Here is a 25,251-nt window from a genome sequence, read left to right as displayed (position 1 = left end):
AGGGAACATGAAATATACTTACAATGGGGAACTATTGAGATTTAACGACAGAATTACAAAGGATATGTAAGGATGTATAATTATATCAACATAATGATGAGAATAGCTGGGAATTGTAACCAGGTCTACATCTTGGCCAAATTTAGGCGGGGTGGTGGTGGTTTAAAAGTATAATGACTATATATGTATACCTTTTGGTTCTCTTTTAAAAAAAGAAGGAGGAAGATATATATTAAAATTAAATAAGTATACTGAAAAGGAATTATAAATACCATCAGCATAAAAAGGAGCTCACACAGAAACTGAAATACACCAAGTAAATGAGATGAAGTGTATGAAGTAGAGGAGAGAAGTAAGTGAAGAAGAGAGGGATAGGAGAGAGGGCGGGGGGAAGAGGAGGAGAGAAAGGAGGAGTGGAAAGGGGAGAGAGAAGAAGGGGAAGTAGAGAAGAGAAGGGTGACAGAGGGAAGAAAAGAGGGAGGGAGGGGGAGGAGAGAGGGAGAAGAAAGTGACAAATATGGTGTATGGAGAGCAGAAGAGCCAATAATTATTTTTGGAAGTTGATGGTAAGATGAATTGATGTAAACATTTAATAATACAATACGATGTTGGTTATGTAACAGTATACGTTACATAACCAACAGTTATATGTTAGGAAAATGAAAAAATAAAAAACTTTAGGGGGGAAAAAGAAGTCCCTCAATATGAAACTGTCTCCAGTCACTGCCAGCTAAAACAACAGTATATTTGTCTCTCCCAGTTTCCTTCAAGTTAATGCTCCCAGATGTTTTAAGACATTTATTTCTCTAATTCTCTGTATACTGTTATCTATTTTGGGTTATCGTTATCTTAAAAGTAATATTTTATTAATGCAGGCATATCATATTTGCCAAATATGATACTTCATTGTATTTTAATGAAATAGAGTGTTGACAAAAAAGGAAACAAACTAAAGTCATTACTCTTTTGCACAGTTATCAGAGCTGCTCTGCCTATGATATGTTAGAACTGGAACAAAAAACTTTTTTATGCAGATTTGTAGGAGTGCCAAATAGTTGCTGATAGAGTTTAGTGCATTTTACATTTACCTCCCATCCAGATGGAATGAACTACAATAATTGAGTGCTATTAAAAAAATGGGGGGATGCTCAAGGGCATCATAAAAAATGGCAAATAAACAATGAAGAAGATTACTGTGGAAATTGCACATGTTTCAGTTAAACCAGTCTATCTTTGTCAAAATTGGTAGAACTTTGAATACATACTACAATATATTTAGTGGATAGAATTAAAAGCACATCTTTTTAAGCAGAGCACATGTGGAAACTTTCTATTTTAACTTCTTTTTATGATAATTTTACTAAAAATTACTGCAGCATTAAAAATAATACAAATTTAAAAAATAGAAAAATAATAATATAATAAAGAAAAAATCTATAAGGAAATGACTTTCTCCTTCATTTCAATAAGCATAAACAATTTTAGTAACTTTCAATTCAGAATAGAGCTGGAAGAGATCTTGGAGATCTTCTAGTCCACCCCCTGCTCAGCCCCACAATTTCCACTGGTTAACTGTTTTCCTTAATTCAAGGTTGCTTCTCTCCTTGATCAGTTTCCATCCATTGTTTCTTGTCCTACCCTCTGGTACTTTGGAAAATAAGTTGACCCCGTCTTCTTGGTGGCAGCCCTCAACTTCTGGAATTCTGCTATCATGTCGCCCCTAGTCCTTCTTTCCTCTGGACTAGCCATATCCAAATCCTGCAACTGTTCTTCATATGTTGGGGTCTCCAGGCTTTTAATAATCTTAGTTGTTCTTATTTTTCTTTTTTCCAAAGTCTCAACAGTAAGACACTCAACAAAGTAGACCACAACCTACTTCTTGATAAACTAGAAAAATGTAGGATAGACAGCATAACCACCAAATGGATTTATAACTGGTTGACAAACCATACTCAACGAGTAGTCCTTAATGGTACTACATCTCCATGGAAGGAAGGATGCAGTGGAGTATCACAATGTTCCATCTGGGCCCCAGTACACTTCAATGTCTTCATAAATAACCTAGATGAAGGAATAGAAAGGGAATTCATCAAATTTGCAGATGATATTAAACTGGCAAGAATAGCCAACAAGCTCAGGATCCAAAAAGATTTTGATACTTGAACAATGGATCCTATACAACAAAATGAAATGTAATGTGGTGAAAAGCAAGGTTTTTACCCTTAGGTAGGAACAATCGAAGGTACAAGTACTGATTAGGTGAAACCTGGCTCAAAAACAGTAACTGTGAGAAGGACCTTGGAGTTCTAATGGATGATCAATTAAAAATGAGGCAGCAGTGTGCAGCAGCAGACAGAACAGCTAATAAAATCCTTGGTTGTATAAACAGAGGCATAGGAAAAAAAATCATGTTAAGTATTAGTACCGCTTAGTAAACTGGAATACTGCTTCCAGTTTTGGTCACATCATTACAAAAAAGATTTTTATGTAAATATATAGTTCTCATTTATTGTATGCCTATAAGCCACTTAGAGTCAAAATAGATCGCATAGAAGTCAAATAAATAAATAAAGACTTTCCAAATATCTCAGATAAGAAAAGGCAGTGAGTAAAACCTGTGTGCAGATAGTCCTTGCTTAGTGATCACAACTGAGACTGGCAACTGCAGCATGTCGCAGAGTTTCTGTTGATATCCAGACATCTGATCTTCATAACTTAAAGTATTCCTTTTTAGAATTCATGTATCATTCTGTTGTGTGTGTTCTTGGTAGAACAGATGAAAAGTATCTCTAGAGATACATTTCCACTGTTATTAATTTTTCTCCTTAAGGAATCCCTTATTATAATGTGTTGAAAGTTATAATTTGACGGTGTTTGAGTTGTGTGGTGATTTAAAAAAATTATATTTGATATGCAATTTATGAAGTTATATATTTTACCCTATTAAAGATATTATACCTGATTTTAGCACCCATCTGACAAATATTGCTACATGTTTAAGATCTGCACAGCTTGAGATTGCTTAGGAAAAGAGATGGAAAATGTCACACATATACACATAGAGACACAAATTTGCCACCTGTTTTGCCCTGGGGCTACTCTAGGTCAAGGGTACCCAACCCCTGGTCAATGGACTGGCTTCGGGCCATGGCATGCCAGAGCAAACAAGTAAACACCATCCGTGGGATGCAGAAAGCATGCAAAACCACGCTCCCTCCAGTCTGCAGAAAAACCTCTGTCCATGGAACCAGACCCTCGTACTAAAAGATTGGGAGCCACTCCTCTATATATTGTATGTATTGTATATGTCATAGTAATATATAATATAATTAATATACAATGCAATGCAATGCAATACAATACAATACAATATATAACATATAGTAATATTATTATTAACAGATGTCTTAATTTTAATACCTAATTAACTTTAGCTATTTATTTATTTGTTACATTTATATGCCTCCTATACTGACCCTGAGAAATCATGTTGTAGATCTCACATTAGCTATCTATACTTCACAAATACTAAGGTTAGTTTTGTTTACAATCACTTCTTGAATTATCTGGCGAAAGTAAGGCTATTTACAGGCTATCACTCTGTGAACTGGTATTTTCTTCTGACAATTGCTGTTTTATAAATGAATATAGGGATGAATGCATAACTAGTCTAGTAATAGAGATGATGTATCAGTGCTTTATAAATTATTCAGTTTTATCTTTCTGTTTCTGTAGTTTTCTAGTCCTTGTTACTGACAGATTAATAGAAAGTTGTGCAAAAAATACAGCCATTATGCCTTTTTATGCCAGTTTGCTGCAGTGGTTAAAGCATCAGCCTAGAAACCAGAAAACTATCAGTTCTAGTTCCACTTTAGGCATGAAGCCACCTAGTGACCTTGAACCAGTCAAATATCTATGGAGACATTCAATCATCCAGATCATAGTTGTCCCAAAGGTGCTTTTCAAAAAGCAACTAGATCTTCTTGGGTTTTCCTTGAAAATGTTTCACTTCTCATCCAAGAAGCTTCTTCAGTTCTTCAGCTAGTCATTTTCTCTCAGTCCTAGGGAAGAGGCAATGACAAATCGCTTCTGAAAAAACTTGCTAAGAAAACTGCAGGGACTTGTCTAGGCAGTTTCCCAAAAGTCAAACACTATTGAATGGAATGGATAGAAGCCTTTTTGGTACTAATGTCAGTGGAGACCTTCAAAGGATGCAAATCAGTGGTGGGTTGCAGGCGGTACGCCCCGGTATGAGCGTACCAGATCCTGCCCAGAGCACCTGATACCGTTCCGGTACAGTGCTCCGGAGGGCCCGCCCAAGCTCCTTACCTGTGCTTTAAGCCTTTGGCACTTCCACGCACGTGTATGGCATGTACGGCGCTTGTGAGACGCTCCACTGAGCAGCTGGAGCATCGTGGAGGCCTGCAGAAGCATCACAGGACGTGCGCACATGTCACGCATGTCCATGTGGGTGACGCCGGGGGAATCTGGAACCCACCATTGGTGCAAATGTTAGCAGAGTCCTGTAAGTCAGGACTCCAGAATATACTTTATCTCCCTTTCCATCTATAAGAAATGGGGAAAGGGAAGGCCCTGATCCTAAGGAATAAGGAGACGCCTTTCATACAATGACAGAAAAGTGAATTGTACTTTTATTGAGATGGGCAATTACAGATGGAAAGCTATTATCTGATCTGTTGACAGGGAAGGAACCCATAAACTTTGAGGTTAATTTGTTAAGTAGTCAAGAGGAAGGTTAAACCTTAGTGAACAGTTATATACTGTACAATCTCTCTGAAACTCACAGTTCAGCGGTTTGAATCCATAGCGCCACATAATGTAGTGAGCTCCCATTACTTGTTCTAGCTTCTGTCAACCTAGCAGTTTGAAAGCATGTAAAAATGCAAGTAGAAAAAATAGGGACCACCTTTGGTGGGAAGGTAATAATGTTCTGGGCACCTTCAATGTTTAGTCAGGCCGACCACATGACTATGGAGACGTCTTCAGCCAGCGCTGGCTCTTCAGCTTTGAAACAGAGATGAGCACCGCCCCCTAGAGTCAGGAACGACTACCACATATGTACGAAGGGAACCTTTATTTTTAAATCAAAAAGAAGTTACAAAATGATGTGGCCATCAAAACATATTGTCATTAATTGTTTTTCTTTCAAGGAGGGAATCAAATAATTTGCAATAAAAAGCAAATAATGTCCTTAAAAGTAGTTAACTGCTTCGCTTTTAAAACCCTTGAATTTCTTCAAAGAAACCCAGCACCAGCACATTGGGATTGTAACCCCAAAGATACACAGGTTTGCATTCACAAGTTTGCTATTTATGACCTCTCCTATTTGGTCAGCTATGGTTGTCTCACTATTTAAGCATATCATTGTGACAATATAGCTTTAATCCTGAGTTGTAATTCATTTTTAGGTCCTTTCTCTTTTTTTATGACTTTACCCATCATTGCAATTCAAAGGAAAGCTCCATGAGGTCATTTGAGGGACCATGTGGGCTCTGCATATTCAATATAATAACATCGCTCCTTGACAATGTACTGTTTAGCCTCACTTCACAAGAGCACTCAGAGCACTGTTGAGAAAGTATTTTAGCCAGCCGACAGTATAGAAGCCATGATTTTAAGGAGAAGGCTGTCTCTGTCTCAGCGTGGTCTGCAAGATGTAGAAGGGGATGCTTTTGGTCTGAGCTTGTTTGCTGTAAAACAAAGACGGGCTTGTATGAGGAGTTCATCTGTCCAGGACCGAGTAGCGGACCTTTGATAGGTTAGAACAGATCCTGTAATTAATTTTTTAATTATGCACTTTCAGCTTTTTCAAGACCAAGGAATCTGTTTCTTTCTGTTTGCTCCAAAACGCAAAACGTGGGCCTAAATTTTTAATTAGCAAAAGTGAGTGGTGAAAAGGGAGAGGGGCTGAATAATATAACAAACCTCAGTGGAGAGCAGCTAAGATGTGTTGCCATGACAACAAGTTCAGCAGGCTGCCAGCGAGCATGTCAATGGGCAGTGCAGGGAGGGAGCTTTCAAACAGTGCCTGCTTGCCACAATGTGATTGGTCACACCTCTGTTGTCTTTGTGTGAACCAGGGAATGCTGGGAAGAGCCCAGAGTGAATGCTCAGTTTGTCTCAAAGCAGCGGTGAGGTAATGCTTTTGAATCTTTGGGGATTATAGAATGCATCTTTAAAAGGCTGCGGAGTAGATTATTTTCATTCCATTTTGGACTAATTGCCTGCCTATGATTTGCAGGGTTTCTTTCTGTACTAATGTGATAAGAGGTGAGGAGCGTAGGGGATCAGTGTTAAGGTTTATCTAATTGCAGATTGATTGACATTATTTAGGAAGAGCTACTTTCAGCATCACGCCACCGCCGTAACGCTCGGCATAGTTACAAGTGTGGTGGCATTACCCTTTGTAACCCACCGTAAAAGGGATGATGTCGGAAAGTTTGGAATTACTTTCTCCTCTCCTGGAAGGAGAAACCAAATTATTTTATGAAATGATTTCTGGGATTTGGGTACTTCGTTCAGTTATATAGCAATTTCCTATAGTCAGTTCTGTAACCTGTAAATAATTCCTCTGTGCAGAGAAAAAGTATCTAATGTAGTTTTAGCACCTGTTAATGGTCTGGAAATATGTAGCTATTTAGGATGCTAAGAGGAATGATTTGCAAATATATTTTGTGTTTTTGTTAAAACCAGTGACTGTTTCTAAGACCAAAAAGTACTATCAAGTTATACTGTATTTGTATTAAAAATAAACCCTGAAATTAACTAGGAATTATATGATGCTCTTTCTGAGAGGATTTTATAATGCTTTCAGCCAATTTTTTTTTTAGAAATAATTGCTGTGCTTTGAGTTACATCATGTTGTGGCATCACTTTCTTGAATGTTTCGTTTGGCCTGTTTGAGCACATACATAACCAAATCAGAACAGTTGCTTCATTATCAGATTTGCATATTGCAAATATAAATTCATGTGTGACCTGCATTAAATACATAGTTTCATATTTATAAAAAATATTTCCAAAGAAAGCTTAGCAAATTTCCCGGGACAAAGAAAAATACTAGAAAAAACTTGCTTGTTTAGGACTAGCAAAAAGGGTGACTCCATTTCCACACACAATGTTGATTAGCTGCAGTAACTTTCCACATTGTGGGGTGTGTACCTAAAATGCACATGAGATGTAGTTCATGCTTCTTTTCAGTCTGTAATGTGTGTCCTTAACTGAGAAATGAATAACAAGTTCAATTTTAAAGTGACCCTTGGCGACACTGAGCTATATTCCTTTTCCTGTAGCCTGAGAGAGAAACATACAGAAGGAAACATCAGAAAGATAAAAGACATATTTAAAGAGAGGGGGGGAGAAGAGAAGTAGAGAGAGAGAGAAAAAAGAAGTGGGTTCTGTTTTGTTTTCATCCTGCCTACCACTGGCTCTGACTATAGCCCCCTGGATAAAATAATTCATATGGGAATGCAGTACTTAAAGAAAAACAACTCTTTGTCTCTGTTCCAGCACCTTAGTATTTTGGACATGAACATATACTGTATGTCCTTTTTGCTGCCCTTTACTATGGTGGAAAATAATCTTTTAAAAATATAGGCCACATGGATTAGAATATAAGAAAGCAAGTACTGGTATGTGGATTTTGATGAATAATTGTTAAATGGGTGTGTGTGTAAAATTATTTGGTTAGTGGGCAGCATCCAAAATTGTAAATCTTATATATTATGTTGATGGGACAGAATATCTCAGAGTTGCTATGAGTATCAATGAAGCTAATACAATAGTTTTTCTGTCATGAAATTGCCTTGCTCTGTGATGAAAAGTTTAAAAGTTTTTATAACTTGGTCTAGCAGTAGGGATTAATACTGGAAACATCCAGGTCATCCATAATGGGTATATTTCTAAGAACAATGTTATTTGCTAATTCAACTCAAAAGAAAAATTGCCTCTATTGCTTTTTTTCTCTTTCACGTGGGACACTGTCATTGGAACTGCAATTCTTGCCTTGCTATAGTTTTCTGACTAATAATTGGAACTGTTATAGCTATTATGTTTTTTTAAAAAAAAAACTGGTTTCTCTCTCCTTATTTAGGAAAAAGAATCTGTGGCTTGGCAGGAAATTTGGCGAATGGCCAGGAACACAGAATGCAGTAAAGTCAGAGTGAAAGATCTCTCTGCCCCAGGGAAGTTAATGTTGCCAGTCAGGTAGACTTACTGGTATAGATAATGAAATGTCCAGCAGGGAGACAAGACACATATATAGATGGTAGAAATGTAGTTCCTAACACTTTCACATATACAATTAGGTTTTTGTATTGAGAATCTAATCCAAAACAGGAGTGAATATTTGTTCTTGGTGTGCATGTCTATGTATGTGTTTATGCATTTGTGTGTAAGATGTTGAGTATTCCAATGGCCCAAGAATGTCAATTCAATCTGTTTTTAGTCAGTAGATTTCCAGTATCATATAAACTTGTATGGTAAATTAACATACCCTCTGAAAAATATTTGCTCTAATTGTGTGCTTATTGTAAAAGTTGATTGTATTTATTTCATCATAAACTTGCATTTAAATTTACATCCATTTGATTTTTAAACCAGTTTTCTTTCTCGTCTATTTCAAGAATGTTTGGCATGTTCTGTTTATGAATGATTTCATCTCACATTTCCTAGAAATATTTTAAGATTATTAAGGTTAATGTAATGCAATCAAATCTGGTATCTGGCTTTGGAAAAACCAAAGTTTAAAATCTTACATTGTGAAGCTTCCAGTTCCTTATAGAGTTGATTCAGAGGCAAGTATAAGCCTGTATACTTTCAAGGAAGGGTGTGTGTGTGAGAGAGAGAGAGACAGAGAGAGAAAAAATAATGTCAGAAATAATTATCCAACTTGAATTTTCAGGAGTGTTATAGTTATTGTTAAGTTGGGTAATTCTGTTTGCAAACTTTTTTTAAAATCAAAGACACATTTCAATACTTCATTAGTTTTCAATATATATTTTGTTAACTGGGCTTATTTTTTTAAAAAAAGTTCCTTATAATCCAATTCCATTCATATTTATTAAACAGTAAATTTTATTGTTTTCAGCAAGCTTATTTTAAATGTATATGTATGGGGTTTATTTAAGCTGTACTGGAGTGATATGGAATGGAATAGCTGAGAAAATACCTTGATAGTACTGGAAAGAAGTAGTTCATCAAATAATATATTAGAAAACAATAGAAGACAAACATTTGATTATTCTACCACTTTTCCCCTGGTATAGCTTTTAATTTAAGTTTTAGTAATTTTGGTTCAAACCAAGGCTTACAATTTGTAATAATTGTTGTACAGTCCCAATTATTTTAGATACAGCAGAAATAACATTAATTTACTAGTGACCTCCGATCTCATGCATGCAATACAAAAACAATACAAGACATGAAAGGAACAGATTTGGGAAATGACAAATTTGTTTATAACAAATAGGAACTTTTTTCAAAGACCACGTTGATTGATAAAAGCTAGAGTGGGCATGGAAAGAAAGTATTATAACTGTCCATATATCAGGCTTTAAATATGACTATTGCTGGAGCTGTTCAATTGGTGCTCCTTGAAGTCTCCCCTGGTGAGCACAGGATGAAAGAGTATGTTACATCGCAATCAGAGGCATCATTAAGGTGACTAATTTATTTAATTTCTTTATTTAAAGCATTCATACCCTAGAAAGTCTCCCAGATCTTCTTACAAATAAAAATGAGACTATGCCTTCAACAGTACAAAAGGGAAAAGGACTCCGGAAGGAATAAGGAAATCAAAACAAATGAAGGCAAGTTACTAAATGTTATAATGATAGATACAATGCAGAGAGGCATTATTGCTCTTGTTCCAGAGACAACTGAAATGTGAACAGTTCAAAAATAAAGGAAGCCAGAAACTGTTAGTCTTTTAGAGTTTGCTGTGTGGATGACAGTTTGGACACAGGTATAAAGTCTAGTGAAATTTGCTTCTCAGATAATCCTATTTTCTTTGTCTACTCCTGATAGTGCCTTTGAAAATAGCTGTTTGATAATCTCCTCATCCCCAGACTTAATATCTACTTCCAGAGCCTTGTTAATATATATGATAACAAAACAGATTTCATTAAAGGAATTTTAATGGCAAATATTAGAACTGGAAACATATGCAGGCAGGCTTTCAGGGATGCAGGTACTCTGATAAATAAATTTATTGCAAAAACAAGTAAATTAAATAATTATGTAAGAATTTCAGTGACTACATAGTCATGGAAATGCTTGTGACATATTCTTATACCCCTTTTTCTATCAGTGTGGTACAACAGGTTTGAAGTTTTAGTTGGGAAGACAGTACATACCTGCCCCTTATTATGGTAATGGATTAATGCAATTTCAAACCTTTTACTTGTAGCCTTGCCAGAATTAAGTCTTTGCCTGAGGCTGTCTGCATTGACTACCATCACTAGCAGCTCAATCTCGAGACCTATGTTGTTCATTGGACATATCTCCATTTTTCTGTGTTGTATCTTGCAGGCAAAATGAGATGCCTGCAAGATAATAACTGGATTAAGTGTTGACCAGTACTCTATCTTATCTCAGTGCCCCTCTTTGGTTTGCCTTTCTTATCATCGGGCAAAATTGTCTCATTCACATCACACTGTAAGTGCAGAGAATTATTAGGTGAACTTACTGCTACATCAGGGACTGGGAGATCTGGTATCTCCCATATCTTTAAAATCACAAAATCCTGGGCTGGAGGGAAGTGAGCCTGTTCCTTGCGCAGAGGAAGGATCTTGGAAAATGGCACACATGCTTGGCAGTTGCATGGGAAAGAAATGAGCAGTACAGAGAGGGCTGTTGCATAATCTACAGGATTGTCCTGAAATTAATCAATTTCTTTCCATACAACTGCTTCTATATCTATATGGGTGGGAGTGGTGGAAAACAATTGTCTGTGCCTAGTGGAGGGACATTGCTTCTACCATATGGTTGAAGTGGAGGCAGCAACCAGCAATTTATTTAATAAAGCATATCTTGTTTTAACAATTTTCAAAAAGTGTATACATAGGCGGCTCTTTGTTGGTGGGTTGTGCAGAATGTTGTTCAAAAAATTAGTTATGCTATGTTTTATCATTCACATTCCTTTTATGTATTGGCCAGAGGTACACTTAATCTTGTTAACAAATTGCCTTCAAATTCATGGCTAAAAATCACAATTTCTATCCCTATAAATAATTGGCTTCTCCTTACTTTGTAATAGAAGTTAACATCCAATTACAGAGTAAATGCATTTCTGAGTTGCACTTTCTACCAGTTGCATCTGTTGCAAATTCAGGTACTCTTCATTCAGCATTAACCTTACGAGTACCATACAGGAAAACATGACCCAGTAAGCTAATTCCCCTTCATTGTAAGCTATACTCACACAATCTTGGAAGTCTGAAAGTACTTCTCTCACCTTGTCCCCTTTCCAGCCCAGGAAACCAGAGCCAGTCTCTTCTGAGACCCTTCCTCCACTCACATTCCTCCTCCAAGTCTTTTATCAGCTTGTCAGAAACCATATACCATTATATGGTTTTTTGTGACCACAGTTAAGACCAGCAATTCAGTTGTGAACCAAAAGTCACTGTGAAACTGTGTTCTGATGATCTTATTTCAGCTTCCCTTTACACTACTTTACACACCTGCAAAAGCATTGGTTTGGCTGCAAGGATTGATCACAAAGTTACTTTTGAATACTGACATAACTGAATGGCTGTCCGACATGATTGCTAAACTACATGTACAATTCCACTCAGAATGCAGATTTCAGAATATTGCTAACTTGGTTTAAGGTTTACAAATTCCCAGTTTGTTTGACCTTAACCCTTCAAATCAATGTCTTCTAAGAATTCCTATAGCAAAAGTGCTATAGGTTTAAAGTTTTTAAAAAAGACAACAAAACCATGCAGCATGTTAAAAACAAGCTTGCTTTATTTATTTATTTTTGCTTGTTTGTTTATTTCCTACCTTTATTATTTTTATAAATAAGGCATCAAACATATCTAATATTCCTCCCACCTCTTATTTTTCCCACAATAGCAACCCTGTGAGTTGGGCTGAAAGAGTCAGCCAGCTGGCTTTCCAGGATAAGGCAGGGCTAGAACTCACGGTCTTCTAGTTTCTGGACTAGTGGCAGAAATAAATTTTAATATATCTCATTTCAATAGAAAAGTTATTAACATAGTTTAAATAAACAAGTAAATAAATACTGCAAAAATAAATGTTTCTTTGCTTAGCCCAGAAAATTATTTAGTATATTTTATTTTCATTTTCATACACTCACATGTATACCCCATACAGTATTAAACAGTAATTGCATCAATTCCTCTTGTCGACAATGCCCCAGAAAATAAAAGCCCAATATACCTCTTCCATTCTCCATACACCTCTTTCTTCCACCACCCTCCAAATTTCTATCTTCCCTCCATCATCCCCCTCTACCCTACTTCCCCTCGCCCTCTACCACTCCTCTCTCCAGATCCGCTCCCCCCTTTCCCTTTTGCCTTCCCCCCCCCACCCTCTCTCCCATCCCAGGAAATTATCAAAGATAGGAACTAGTTATGCCTCACTTAGGAGACCTTTCTAAAGCCGGAGTCTTCACTTAGAAGGCAACGATATATCGTATCTATACAGAGAGTATAAGCCTCTGAAGTCTTTGGGTAGAAATATCTGGAATATTTTGGGTAGAGTTGGATAAAAGATAAGTAAAGGAGTCCTTGCAGATTTTATTTTCAGTCATTACTGAAAATAAGGACAGTGCTCATCTTCACTTCAAGATGACTGACCCAGTGCTGTCCGAAGACATTTTCATGGTCCTGTGGCCAGCATGACATTACCTTTCCATCAAAGTGATGCCTATTTATCTGCTCACATTTGCATGCTTTCGAACTGCTAGGATGGCAGGAGCTGGGGCAAGGGCAGGAGCTCACCCCGTTGCGGAGTGCTTGGATCTCGAATGGGCTGCTGGCTTTGCAGCCGCCAAGCCCAGTGTCTTAACTGCTGAGCCACTGTGCCACTCTCATTCATTTCTTAATTTTTCTAGGTATCTGAAGATAACATCACCTTATTTTTTGAGTATACCCTGACCTAAGATCTAGGAAATTGCTTTTACAGGAAGTCCTTGGGTTATGACTACCTGTTGACAACTATTCAATGATCATTATTCACGCACGTGGCAACTAGGTTGCATTTATGATGGTTGCAGCATCAAATGATCCCCATTTGTGACCTTTCCTGCCGGCTTCCCACAAATCAGAAGCTTACAATCATAAGTTACTCCTGCCATATTTTTTACCCACCTGCCTGCACTCCATAGTGCTGGACCACAGCACCTACCCATGCCTAGCCACCCTTCAGGCCCTCCTGCCTGTAGTTCATACTGCCTACTTGCAGCACTTACCTGCAAGCCCATAGCTCTCCTGGCTGGCCAGCTTGCCTAGGTTTCCCAACTTTTTCCATGTCACAATTATGTGAGCTCTTTACTTAATGACATACATGGGGTAGAATTACAGTAGTTGTTGGAACTGCCTGGATGGCTGGTGCTAAGGATGCAATTACATGACATGCTTTAGGACCACATCATTAGCAACAGAAATTCCCAATTGCCACCATAACCTTGAGGAATATCTGTATTGAGAAGCAGCTCCCCACAAAAGAAAAAACAAAAGTTCATGGCATTCTGTGTTTAGTCCATCCATGAGTTAAATCTTTGAGAACTGTCTCCTGCAATGAAAATACCAACTTTTCCCTTCTTTCACTGAACTTTTCACTTCTTTCACTTGTTGCAATAGGAAGTTCTATGGGTTTCCTCCCCCTCCCCAAATTTTTGAGGGCTACATGTAGTTCTCAGATTGCCTGTCCCTGACTATGTTAAAACATAGGAATATAAAAAAGATTTTTATTCTTATCCAGATCAATGCTGCATACTCAGCAGTGATTTTATTCTACGAGCAGTTTGCTTTAAGAAACAAAGTGAACTTTTAAGAACATTTTTAGAAATTGAATGCTACAAATAGGACTTTATGTATTTCAATACTAGATTTTTCATAGTTTAAGTGAATCTGTTTTATAGTTTAAATTAAATCAGCAGCCAAAAAAACTAATACAATCTTGGGTTGTATAAACAGAGACATAGAATGAAGATCACATGAAATATTAGTGCCGCTTTACAAAACCTCAGTAAGACCACACCTGGAATACTGCAACTAATTTTGGTCACCATACTACAAAAAGATGATGAGACTTTGGAAAGTTCAGAGAAGAGCAACTAAGATGATCAAAGGCTTGGAGACTAAACCATATGAAGAACGGCTGCAGGTTTTGGGTCTGGCTAGCCTAAAGAAAAGAAGAATGTGGGGTGACATGATAACAGTATTCCAGTATTTGAGGAGCTGCTCAAAGAAGAGAGGGTCAAATTATTCTCCAAAGCACCAGAGGGCAGGACAAGCAACAATGGTTGGAAACTAATCAAAGTGAGAAGCAACCTGAAATTAAGGAGAAACTTCCTAACAGGTCAATTATAACCAGAGGAACAACTTGCCTTCAGAAATTGTGAGCGCTCCATCACTGGAGGTTTTTAAGAAGAGACTGGATAGTCACTTGTTCTCCTGCTTGAGCAGGGGGCTTTACTGGAAGATCTGCAAGGTCTCTTCCAGCACTATTCTATTGTTATAGTTGTGATTCTGAGTTGTTTTACATGTATTATAGCATTTCGTCAGCTTTGTTTGGAAAACAACCTGGGCTAGTCTAGACCTAATTCATTATTAAAGATAAGAACATGTTTGGAAAAACACCAGAAGATGGAGAAATATCTTCTTTATTTATGGTCCCTGCCAATTTATGAAGTATGGGAGTATATTTTGCAAGTCAGCACAAAATTAAATACTTCTTAGGAGAGACAATTGTCTATTTCTACAAAAAGTGCTCCCCCTGGTGGTTCATCTGCACAGCCGTTTGCAATTCTGGGCAGAATTTATTCTGACTTTTCTTTTAAATGAGATTTAAAGCATTGGGGGGGGGGGAAAATCCTGTTTATTACTAAGCAAATTGCACTGTAAGTTTGTGGAGAATTGTCCTACACTGTATAATGTTCAAGGGGCTATATGTGGGTGAGTAAGATATGGCCAAACTACAAGGACAATAATTTATATCAGTGTATGGGCGCGTTTGCGTGGTAGGGTGGGATGGAGGGGTGTCTGTCTATGTATTTTCATAGTAGTTCCTTTATTCCTTGAGGACATGCTACGAAATTAAGACTCAATAGGAAGAAGACATTTGGGCTTTTAAGACAAACTTTTAACATAATACTATTAAATTTCCTTGTGTGATCATAAAAATCAAACCATGATCTGATCATTCTGAGAAAATTGTTTTATCTCACTGATGGTAATTGCCTGTTAATTTACCCTTTTCTGTACATAAATTATGTTTCTTATTAATTGCTAACTATCCTACTCTACTATTCTCATTCCAGTACAAAATATAAAATATATTTTTGTGACTTCAGTCTTACCTGTTTTTTTTTTACTTTTGAGAGTTTCAGCAGAGATGGGCTTCAGCTGGTTTGAACCGGTTCAGGTGAACTAGTTGTTAAAATTCTGTCCCGTTTGGCAAAGTGGCTTATCCCACCACTGGCTGGCCCCACCTGCCTGTTTTGGGGGCTTTCAGCCAGTTTTAAGCTGTTTTTCGAGGCCTGAAAATGGCCAATACCAGCACAAAAAACTGGCTGAAAAAAAATGAAAATTTCAAATCTTCAGTTACCTCTCTTGAAGCTGTACAATAATCTGGATTTGAAAGGTGAAGAGGAATTGTTAGCTTGTGTAGGCACACACTTCAGATCTTTCAATACTGCACATCCATTGTGCTTTTTTCTGCCCCACTGCATAAATCTTTTAAACATTTGCTGGCAAACACAAAGTGAGCTTTGAAAGAGGGTAAAAAATCTTTCCACCCATTTGGACCTTTTCCTCATATCGGTACATCTCTTTGCAAAACAGGTTGTGCTTTAAAACACACATCTGTCTCTAGCACATTTAGTTGGACAACAAGCAACTCTTTGGAAGGAAATCAAGAAAAGGAGGGTGGAAAACCAAGAGACACCTCCTCCCCCCAAAAAAGTAATGGGGTGGAGTAGGGAAGGAATCTTAAGTATCAGTGTAAAAGTCCCTTTTTCTAGCGATAACAGTTCTAGGGTAAATCAGATAAATAATAATGTCTATCCATGTATCTCTCCTGCTCAGCTTTTCCTCATTATCTGACTATTCCAGAATATAAATAAAGACAGAGGAGGACAGTTTTATGATTGGGAAAACTTTGTTTCTATTTTTGGAGTCCCATACTATAAATAAAGAGAATGGAGGACAATTCTTATTATTGAGAGAACTTTGTGTCTATTTTCAAGGCCAGAATGATCACAACTCAATGATAGAGCATAGATATTGCATATTCAGACAAAGCAGAGTTGAGGAAAACTTCTGTTGAGATCATTGCAAACTCCTTCTCATAAATTATGGTCCATGAAGGTGGGGAGATTAATGATCCTTAGATGCCTTTCTATGTTTTTATGTATAAAGCATGTTTCTATTAGAGCTAAAATTCTAAAAAGGATTTTAATTTTCTCATTTTTGACAGGATTTTTCAAACTTGCAATCCTAAAATGTGTGGGTTTCCAGAATTGCCCAGACAGCATTCTGGAAGTTGAAGTCTGTACATCTTAAAAGTTGCCAAATTTGAAAAAAACACTGATCTATCAGAACATTTAGCTCAGGGGTATCGAACCTTGGCAACTTTAAGAGTTGTAGACTTCAAAACAGGCCGAAAAATGAGCAGCAACAGGGCCAGCCAATGGTGGGATTAGCCCGATCCGAACTGGCTGAATTCTACCCCTCTGCCTTTGGGGCAAGTGGCCAGAGATGAGGCTGGGTGTGATGACTGATGTCTAGTTGACCATGCCCACCCAGTCACATGATCACCCTGGCCACACCTATCCAGCTAGCCATTAGGACAGAGAACCGGTTGTTAAATTATTTGAATCCCACCACCGGTATTGCAGTATTTAGCAGTGTCCAGTCAACAAATAGAAACATTTGATTGAGAATAACTTCCCAAAGTTACTCATTATCAAGAGCAAGAAAAGTAATTCCTATGTCAGAAAGTTTCTGTCAACATACTGGCTGATCTCAAGGCTTCACATTGATGCTTTTGTTTCTGACTTCGGGGAGAGCATTGATGAATTTAAATCTGCTGAAAGCAGAGCTGATGATCATGGTAAAGTAAGACAGAAAATGGATCAGTTTCTCAGAATTCTTGTCACAAGAGGACTTGGCATTGCCCACACATGCCCCATACAGTAGTTTCCCTATGAGGAGATTGTAACACAGCAATTTTGGCAGGTTTAGGGCTTTGGGAAGTGAAGGATTGTTATCTTTGTCGAAAAGGACACAGGTTTTCCATACTTTCTTTCTTAATCACTTGTTTGTAATGGTTTCTCAGATATTAAGAACCTTCAGAATCCTTGGCAAAATAAGTTTTATTTAAATTTAAGGACTTAAAAATTATTATTTTGAATAAATGGCAAAAGGTTGATCTGAATGTTGATTGAAAAGTTATAAATGAACTAAGGGACTAGATAAATTTGATTTTTTTTAATGAATTACAGGATCCTTCTTGTGGATTGTTTAGAATTCTATATAGAAATATATGAACATTTGGAAATTAAGAAATCTTTCTGTGGGAAAATGTTGTTGATTAGAAAAAGAAAATGGTAAGATAATACTCTGGTTGAACGCTAGAGAGAATCAGGAAGAAGAGATTATGAAGATTATAACTAAAGGAGAAAAGAGCTACTAATACAGAATGGAGCAAAATACTTTAACTTTGGAAGAATTCAATATTGGGGAACAAAGTTAAGATTGCCTATTATAAAAATGGATCTAAAAGAAGTTATAGGTTCTGGACTAAGGATGATTTGAATGTGGATTTAACAATAACAGGTTACAAAAATTATGAAGAAAAGATGTTATACTGGATTTATAAATGAAATCAGCGAATGTCTTAATAATTAAAAGGGGTATACAAATAACAAACCAGAAGAACGAATTGGGTATCTTTATTTGAATTTACAAATGAGAAATGTTAAAGTTTTGAAGAAGCTTCTGAGAGATGACAAGAGAGGTGTTTTTGATCACTGGAACTAGATTGCAGACTTTAAGACCTCCTCTTCTTATCATAACTTGATGCTTCAGAAGCATGTTTTCATTGTGAACCAAAACACCAAAAGCAGTCCAATGTCTTAAGACAGATACTGGGAAACATGGAGGAAAAGAAACTCTAGTTCTATAGCACACTTTTGAAGCTTCAAAGAATGTGAAGAAAAATCTAGTAAGTCAAACACTAGAATGCTGCCAAAATTACTTTCTTATTATGGTTGCAGTTTGGGATACCATACCATAAGACTATTTCAACTTCAGATCATCAGTGGCTTGTACATATCAATATATACAAATATCCATAAGTTGATGGATACTCCCTTAGAGCAGAGGCCTCTTAGAGCAGGGGTCCCTTAGAGCAGGGGTCTCCAACCTTGGCAACTTTAAGACCTGTGGACTTCAACTCCCAGAATTCTGGGAGTTGAAATTCTCAAATCTTAAAGTTGCCAAGGTTGGAGACCCCTGCCTTAGAGATTCCTTTTTCTTTCCAACACCCAAGAATATTGGGGGAAATTGCAGAAGAGCTCAGGATTCCATGTGACTATCCACCCATTGGCAGGTTAACACTTAATAAACTGAATGGAATAGAGCCAAATTTGATACTGTTTGAGAAGCTGAAAAAAGGAAGGCTGAGTTCTAGATAGTACATCTGGCTCAAAATTGCCAGGGGGTGGGGAATGAGGGAGAGATGATCCCCCCACCTATGGGTTGTGCGGTTGAGTGGTGGTTACCATCCCTCCTCCCTCCTGGTCATGTGACCCAGAACAGACTATATGTGGTTTCATCTTTGCTTCTGGGTACAAAAATATACAAGCTTACCCACTGATGTAACACAAGGTGATACCAGGAAATTTATAGATGCAACTGCTGTTTCATTACAAAGAAAATAGAAGTGCCTCTTGTGGCAATTGCTGGTGAACGGACTAGAAATAATTGCAGAAACCATATTTGCTTATCTTTGCTCCTATGTTGCAGTGTTTAAAATGTTTAAAGAGTTGGATGTTTAGATATATTAAAGATTTCACATAATAATACATAGAGCAGATATAGGAATGGGCACAATGGAGGTCTTATTCATTTCTATAGCTACTAATTTCACTGTACTTTGTATTTTATTTTCTGTCTGTAAAATGGGATAGATTCTGTCTAGCGTTATGTTGATTGAGAGCTGTACAATAGCTTTGTAAATTAATGAAATTCAGGTCTGTTTTACAGTTCTGTAGAATCTATAAGCAGCATCTTGTTCACTAATACAACTTCTTTATGTAGACATTTTCATGCTGAGTACTGAAAATGAGAAGGTAACAGGGAGCAGGAATTTCTGTTTTATTTGTTCTGAGTTGACTGCTGTTTCTTTCAGTTAATAGTAGTAGTTATAAGACCTTTATGGGAAGCATTTGAATAAAACATATTGTCAAGTTGTAAAACCATTTTATCTTGTGGCCCTTAGTTTTCCATTTCATTTGTAACATAAATATTGACAAGCTGAATATAGCAATTTAATGGGATTTTATGTTTGATTTTGTCCATACCAGCAAAAAGGAGTAGCATTCAGAAGAAATAACATCTTTTATTAATTAAAAGGGTTCTAATTGTTGTGTTTTATATTTGAAAGTCCATAACAGATACACCATGGCAAATATATTTTATAATGTGTTAAAGCCAGAGTGCAAAAACTGTAGTCAACCAACCTGGGGGGGGGGGGGGGATACTTTCCTGTATTGAATGGGTCCTAACATTTCACCTTTTAAAAAATTGACTGATGGTTTAAGATAAAACCAATTTCATCTCTGAAAAACTCACCTCTTCAGATATCCTGGCTACACATATATTAGAAAAGAAGATTTGATACACCATGCAAAACTCAGTATGACTTAAAACTAATGTAACTGGTACAGTTCTAGTTTTAAAAAGGTATTTTCCAATTATTAATGAAATTGAAAAGTCTTTTCCATCATTAGAGCATCCCACAAATTATTTGCTTAACTATTGTTATAAAGTACTTGAAATTTCCTAGTCCCAAAGGAAATTTGGGATAAAATGTGGCCACTTATTATTTCCATGAGAAGAAAGAAGATGAGCTGACATTGGTTCTTTGTAAGCTTTACTAATGTACTTGTCTTTTAAATGAGTCATTTAGTAGCTTATAAGTCATCAGTTGAGTGCCTTTAAAATTAATTCTGGCAGCAGTGAAGATGAATGAGGATTGCACTGTCATGATACACAACAAGTAGTCATTATCTAAGGTATCAAAAAACGAATTATGATAGGCTTTTAAGAGGTGGAACAATTAGACATATGTAAACATTTGTTACTTTTTTATTACTTTTTTGATGTGTCATAGTCAGTGCCCTTCTTCTTTGGAGATCTGATTAGCACCAACCTGATGGTATTCAGGAAATTTGCCAGAACCAAATGTTTCAAAAAATGTATAAGAATTAATGGGATGGCAGACTCCCCTCCCTATAAAAGATGGTTTTTGTTGCTAGAAGTATTTTTCTCAGTGTAAACTTTTGACTGGAAAGTTGATTGGGTTATTTTAAAACTTCCTCTGTTTTATTTTCTATAATTTGTAAAGCCCTGAACATTGAAGACAGTGAAGACAAGACTTCATTACAAAATATTTATTTTAGTAACTTATTCTTCTTTATGATCATTTTGAGCCAAGGTGGCGCAGTGGTTAAATGCAGCACTGCAGGCTACTGCTAGATCAGCAGGTCAGCGGTTCAAATCTCACCGGCTCAGGGTTGACTCAGCCTTCCATCCTTCCGAGGTGGGTAAAATGAGGACCCAGATTGTTGGGGGCAATATGCTGACTCTCTGTAAACCGCTTAGAGAGGCCTGAAAGGCCTATGAAGCGGTATATAAGTCTACTGCTATTGCTATTGCTATTTTTTCTTCAGTAACGCTTTCTAGTATTCTGCTGGACAGTATTAAAAAGAACTTTCATAAGTGCTCTTCTGTTGAGGCTGCCCTGTTTGTGGTCAGTCTGAAATTCAGTTCATTGCTCTTCAACCCACTAAAACTGGCCGATTTATTTCTGAACTATGCTGTGACTTTCACATTTATGTTAAAAAGCATGTAAAGCAAATGAGAGTACATATGGTGCTTGATAGATGGCCCACAGATCCTCTGGGAGTTTTTCCCAGTTTTCCCACCTCCCATCTGATCAGCATTCTGTTAGAAGTTTCAACAGATCACTCATTGCCCACTATTAATTTAGCAAGAAAATAGCCTTAAAATAGAAGTGCTGGGTGGGGATGAAACAAGGTCAAACTTACTTATTTCCTTGGTATTAGCAGCAGTGGGGAACCAGAATCCTACAAGGAGTTGCAGGTAAAATAGGAGGAAGTTTTCTTCTCCCATAATGTTCTCAGTTCAGCAGTTTAGTACATTGTGTGAATGCAGATGAGCATGTGTAATATATACATATGTGAATATTTGTGGCCCCAATTGACCATGTACCACTGCTTGCATAGTAGGTCCTTACATTGAAAATACAATTAATTGGTTCCAGGAGGCACAACAAATACTAAAAACAATGACTGCCAAACAAACCACCTGACTTCCCCCATGACCCTTTGTTTCCTGTCTGCCCCTTTTCCTATATTAGCAACCTTCCCTGCATAGCTGACTTCCTCTGCGGCGGATGGTCCCCCTCTTCCTTTTGTAGTGACCTTTCCTGAATGATCGATTCCTGTCCACTCTCCCCAGCTGTCTGCCTTTTCCTAGTGCAGAAAGTTGAGTACCAAACAAAGAGTACTGGGCAACATTTTCACATCAAAATATGAGTACCAAATTCGACAAGTTTTGAAGCAGTTGAGTATCAAGGTACCACTGTAAAATGTTTGCCTATCAATAATAAGTACTCATTATTCAACTGAGAGATTGAATCCAGCTCCTTTAACCTTTCTCAAACATTTAATGAACTTATGTTTATGTCTACTTATATCAGGCAGGGCATTAGCATTGCATGTACTTCCTACTTATAATCAAAATATTGTTACAGAGATTTGGGATATGTATCTTGTCTCTGTCTCCACTCTCCAAATAAAATACATTTGATTTTAAATAAATCATTTGACAATTTTCTATCAAAGTTTTTTTTTAATCTTAGGAGCATAAGCAGTCGCTTTATCGATTGGATTAGTGACATATCTGGTATAATATCTTAAGGTGGCTACCAAGTATCTTTCAAAAGCCCCAAAAGAGAGCATGAAGTTAATTGCATATTCCTATTGTGGTTTTCCATCACTTTTCTACCATATTGCTTTGAATTTGAAGAACAATAGACAAAATGCAGTTTTGAAAAAAAATAGTACTTTGGCTTCTAAAATTAATTCGATCATGCCCTTATTGTGGATAATTTTAAAGCGATAATCTTACTGCTGTTTAAAATGATCTATATTATACCAATACAGCTATTGTAAAGCATTTGATTTGGATAAATAGAAAGTGGCCAGTAAATGCTTGGTTAAATGACCTAAAAGGTAAAATTGTCAGTTCTGGCATTTTGTATCAGAATTTGTACTCATTCATTACTTTTTAAAAATCCCAATTTCAGACTACTCAATGATTTTAGGTATACTACTTTCCAGTAGTTTCATTGGACTTTTGATGTCACTGATACAATGAGTAAATTGTTCAGTATTTACCTATGTTATACTTATTTCACTAATTCACTAATGTTATACTAGAGTTCACTAATTTAATTATACAGAATTTACAACTTAATATACACTTTATTTAAAATTGCTTATAATTGCAAATGTACCTTGCTAATTATACATCTTAATCTCCTCTCTTTCTCTCTTCCTCCATTCAGTTATTAAGTCAAACTTTTGAATTAAATAGGCATTGCTATTTTAATCTCTATAAAAATACAATCTGCATTTTTTTATGTTTTCAAAGTATTATTAGGCTTTACTCTAAAGTTGTAATGGAAACATGTACGTGTCTCATTGCAATCACTTCAAGATGGTTAAGCAAAATCTCATTTTTTATCTACAGGTGATGTATCGCCAATCAGTATGTCACCCATCAGTCAATCACAGTTTATTCCACTTGGAGAAATCCTTTGCTTGGCCATCTCATCAATGAACTCAGCACGAAAACAAGTCACGCAAGAAGCATTAATAGAGCACCTAACAACCTGCTTTCCTGGTAAAATATATACTAATCTGTCTCTAAACATATTGATTCATGTAGAGATGATTAGGTGTATATGTACATGCCCTGCTTCACTATAGCAATGATCAGGTTTTCTGTTGACTTTCAATTAGCTATTGTATACAATATATGCTATTATATATACAACTATCAATAGATAGTTGTATATATAATTGTTCTGTATCATTCACCTGTAATATCAGTGTGATTCCCAGCTATGCATTTGTATGGGCTCTGAACTAATTCCTCTTTTTAAAAAAACCTACATTACATAACATTTAACCAATATTGTTCTGCTTCCATGATTCTCCTATAATGGTAGAATCTTGTATACCGTTACATTCATTCTCTTCTCTCCCTGGTTACTTTTGTGTTTTAAATAAAACTATATTCTTTTACTTTTCTTCTTGTTCTCATAGGTCGCATGAACATATTTTTCACATACTGATATTTATTTGAAGGTGTCATATTATTGTTAAGAATAGAGCTCTTAAAGAAAGAAGCCTTAGGCCAGTGTATAATGATTAACAAAGAGGCTACATTTATGCTAAATTTATTCTTTTAGTGCTAAGTACATTTCTATCTTCAGTTCATGAAGTCACACATTTTATTTACATTGTTTTACAATCTCTGTATGCGAACTATAATTCTTTAATGATAAATCCAGTTAATAAAAAAGATGAAATTTAATTTATCATTCAGATCAACTTTTACTCATTACTTCTAAACTGGCATACTTTCTTAGAACAAATAAGAACATTGAATTTCATGTAAGGAATCACAGAAAGTTTTCTCAACTTTCTGGGGACATGAATGGCATATGAGAATTACTTAACATTTAGTAATATTTTCTCCTTATATAAGTACCTAACTGTTTTTTAGAAGTGATTTTCTATTCTTTATTTTAGATATATGCAATGAGTAATTTAAAATAACACACTTTCAGTTTCTTGCCCAGGTTGCTGTTTTATATTGTTTAAGAAAGCTATTGTATTTGTATAAGTCCAAATAATGCATCTTTTCAGTGAAGTTTTCATCTCTGTTTTAAAGAGTTTCCTACCATGTATCGTGTTGCATGGAAGGTATATATTGCAAATACAGCAATAGAAGTTACACTCATATACCACTCTATAGTTCCTTACAGCACTCTCTGAACAAATTACAAATGTCAGCATATTGCCCCCAAAAATCTGAGTCCTCAAATTTACTGACCTCAGAAGGATGGAAGGCTGAGTCAACCTTGAGCCAGTCAGGGTTGTACTCATGGCTATGGGCAGTTAGCTTGCAATACTGCATCCTAACCACAGTGCCACCACAACCCTTTCCTATTCAAATATATTTGAAATAAATCCATCACGTTTTAAACCTTTAAACCAATTGTCCACGGTATACATTAATGGTATAGAGACATCTGAGTCCCATTATGAAGGAACTTCAAACTATAAGGTTAATTTTGAGAAGAGGACTGAGCATCTTACCCAGAATCAATGTCTCTCTCTTTTAAAAAAAAAGTGAAATAAATCTTTAGCATAGATGCTACTGACTGTTGCTACTGCTGCTGTGGTCATATGATCTTCATTTTCAACATTCCTTCAAAGGTTCCCAATCAGTCTTGCAAACTCTCCCTTGCTCTTTCATCCACCCAGCAACAGCCACTTAACACTGCCTGCTTGAAAGGGAAAGTAAGAGAGGGAAAGGGGAGGGAGGAAGGAACCTCCCCACACTCTTTCACCCATGCAGCTTCCCCAACCTATGCTGTACCCCCTCCACCTGAAAGCATTAGCAAATAAGATGGGATGTATTGGATTCTGTTTAC

At 36.6% G+C, this 25,251-nt stretch overlaps 1 protein-coding gene across 7 annotated transcripts in view; it reads left to right on the top strand.

The window, feature by feature from the left end:
• STOX2 (storkhead box 2) overlaps window positions 1–25,251 on the top strand; it is a 180,463-nt gene that overhangs the window by 132,180 nt on the left and 23,032 nt on the right. For 2 of the 7 annotated variants that reach the window (XM_087724536.1, XM_087724537.1), the window contains exon 2: window positions 23,277–23,429. In XM_087724536.1, the coding sequence (XP_087580662.1) occupies window positions 23,277–23,429 (153 nt within the window). The other 5 variants (XM_014061986.2, XM_087724538.1, XM_087724539.1 and 2 more) reach the window with 5 other exon arrangements.

This window comes from Thamnophis sirtalis, unplaced genomic scaffold (genome assembly GCF_051295495.1).
Source record: "Thamnophis sirtalis isolate CommonGarterSnake01/CBP01778 unplaced genomic scaffold, rThaSir2_p1.2 scaffold_10, whole genome shotgun sequence".
Taxonomy (NCBI): Eukaryota; Metazoa; Chordata; class Lepidosauria; order Squamata; family Natricidae; genus Thamnophis; species Thamnophis sirtalis.
Note: the sequence above shows the minus strand (reverse complement) of the source record. Positions and strands in the feature narration are given on the sequence as shown.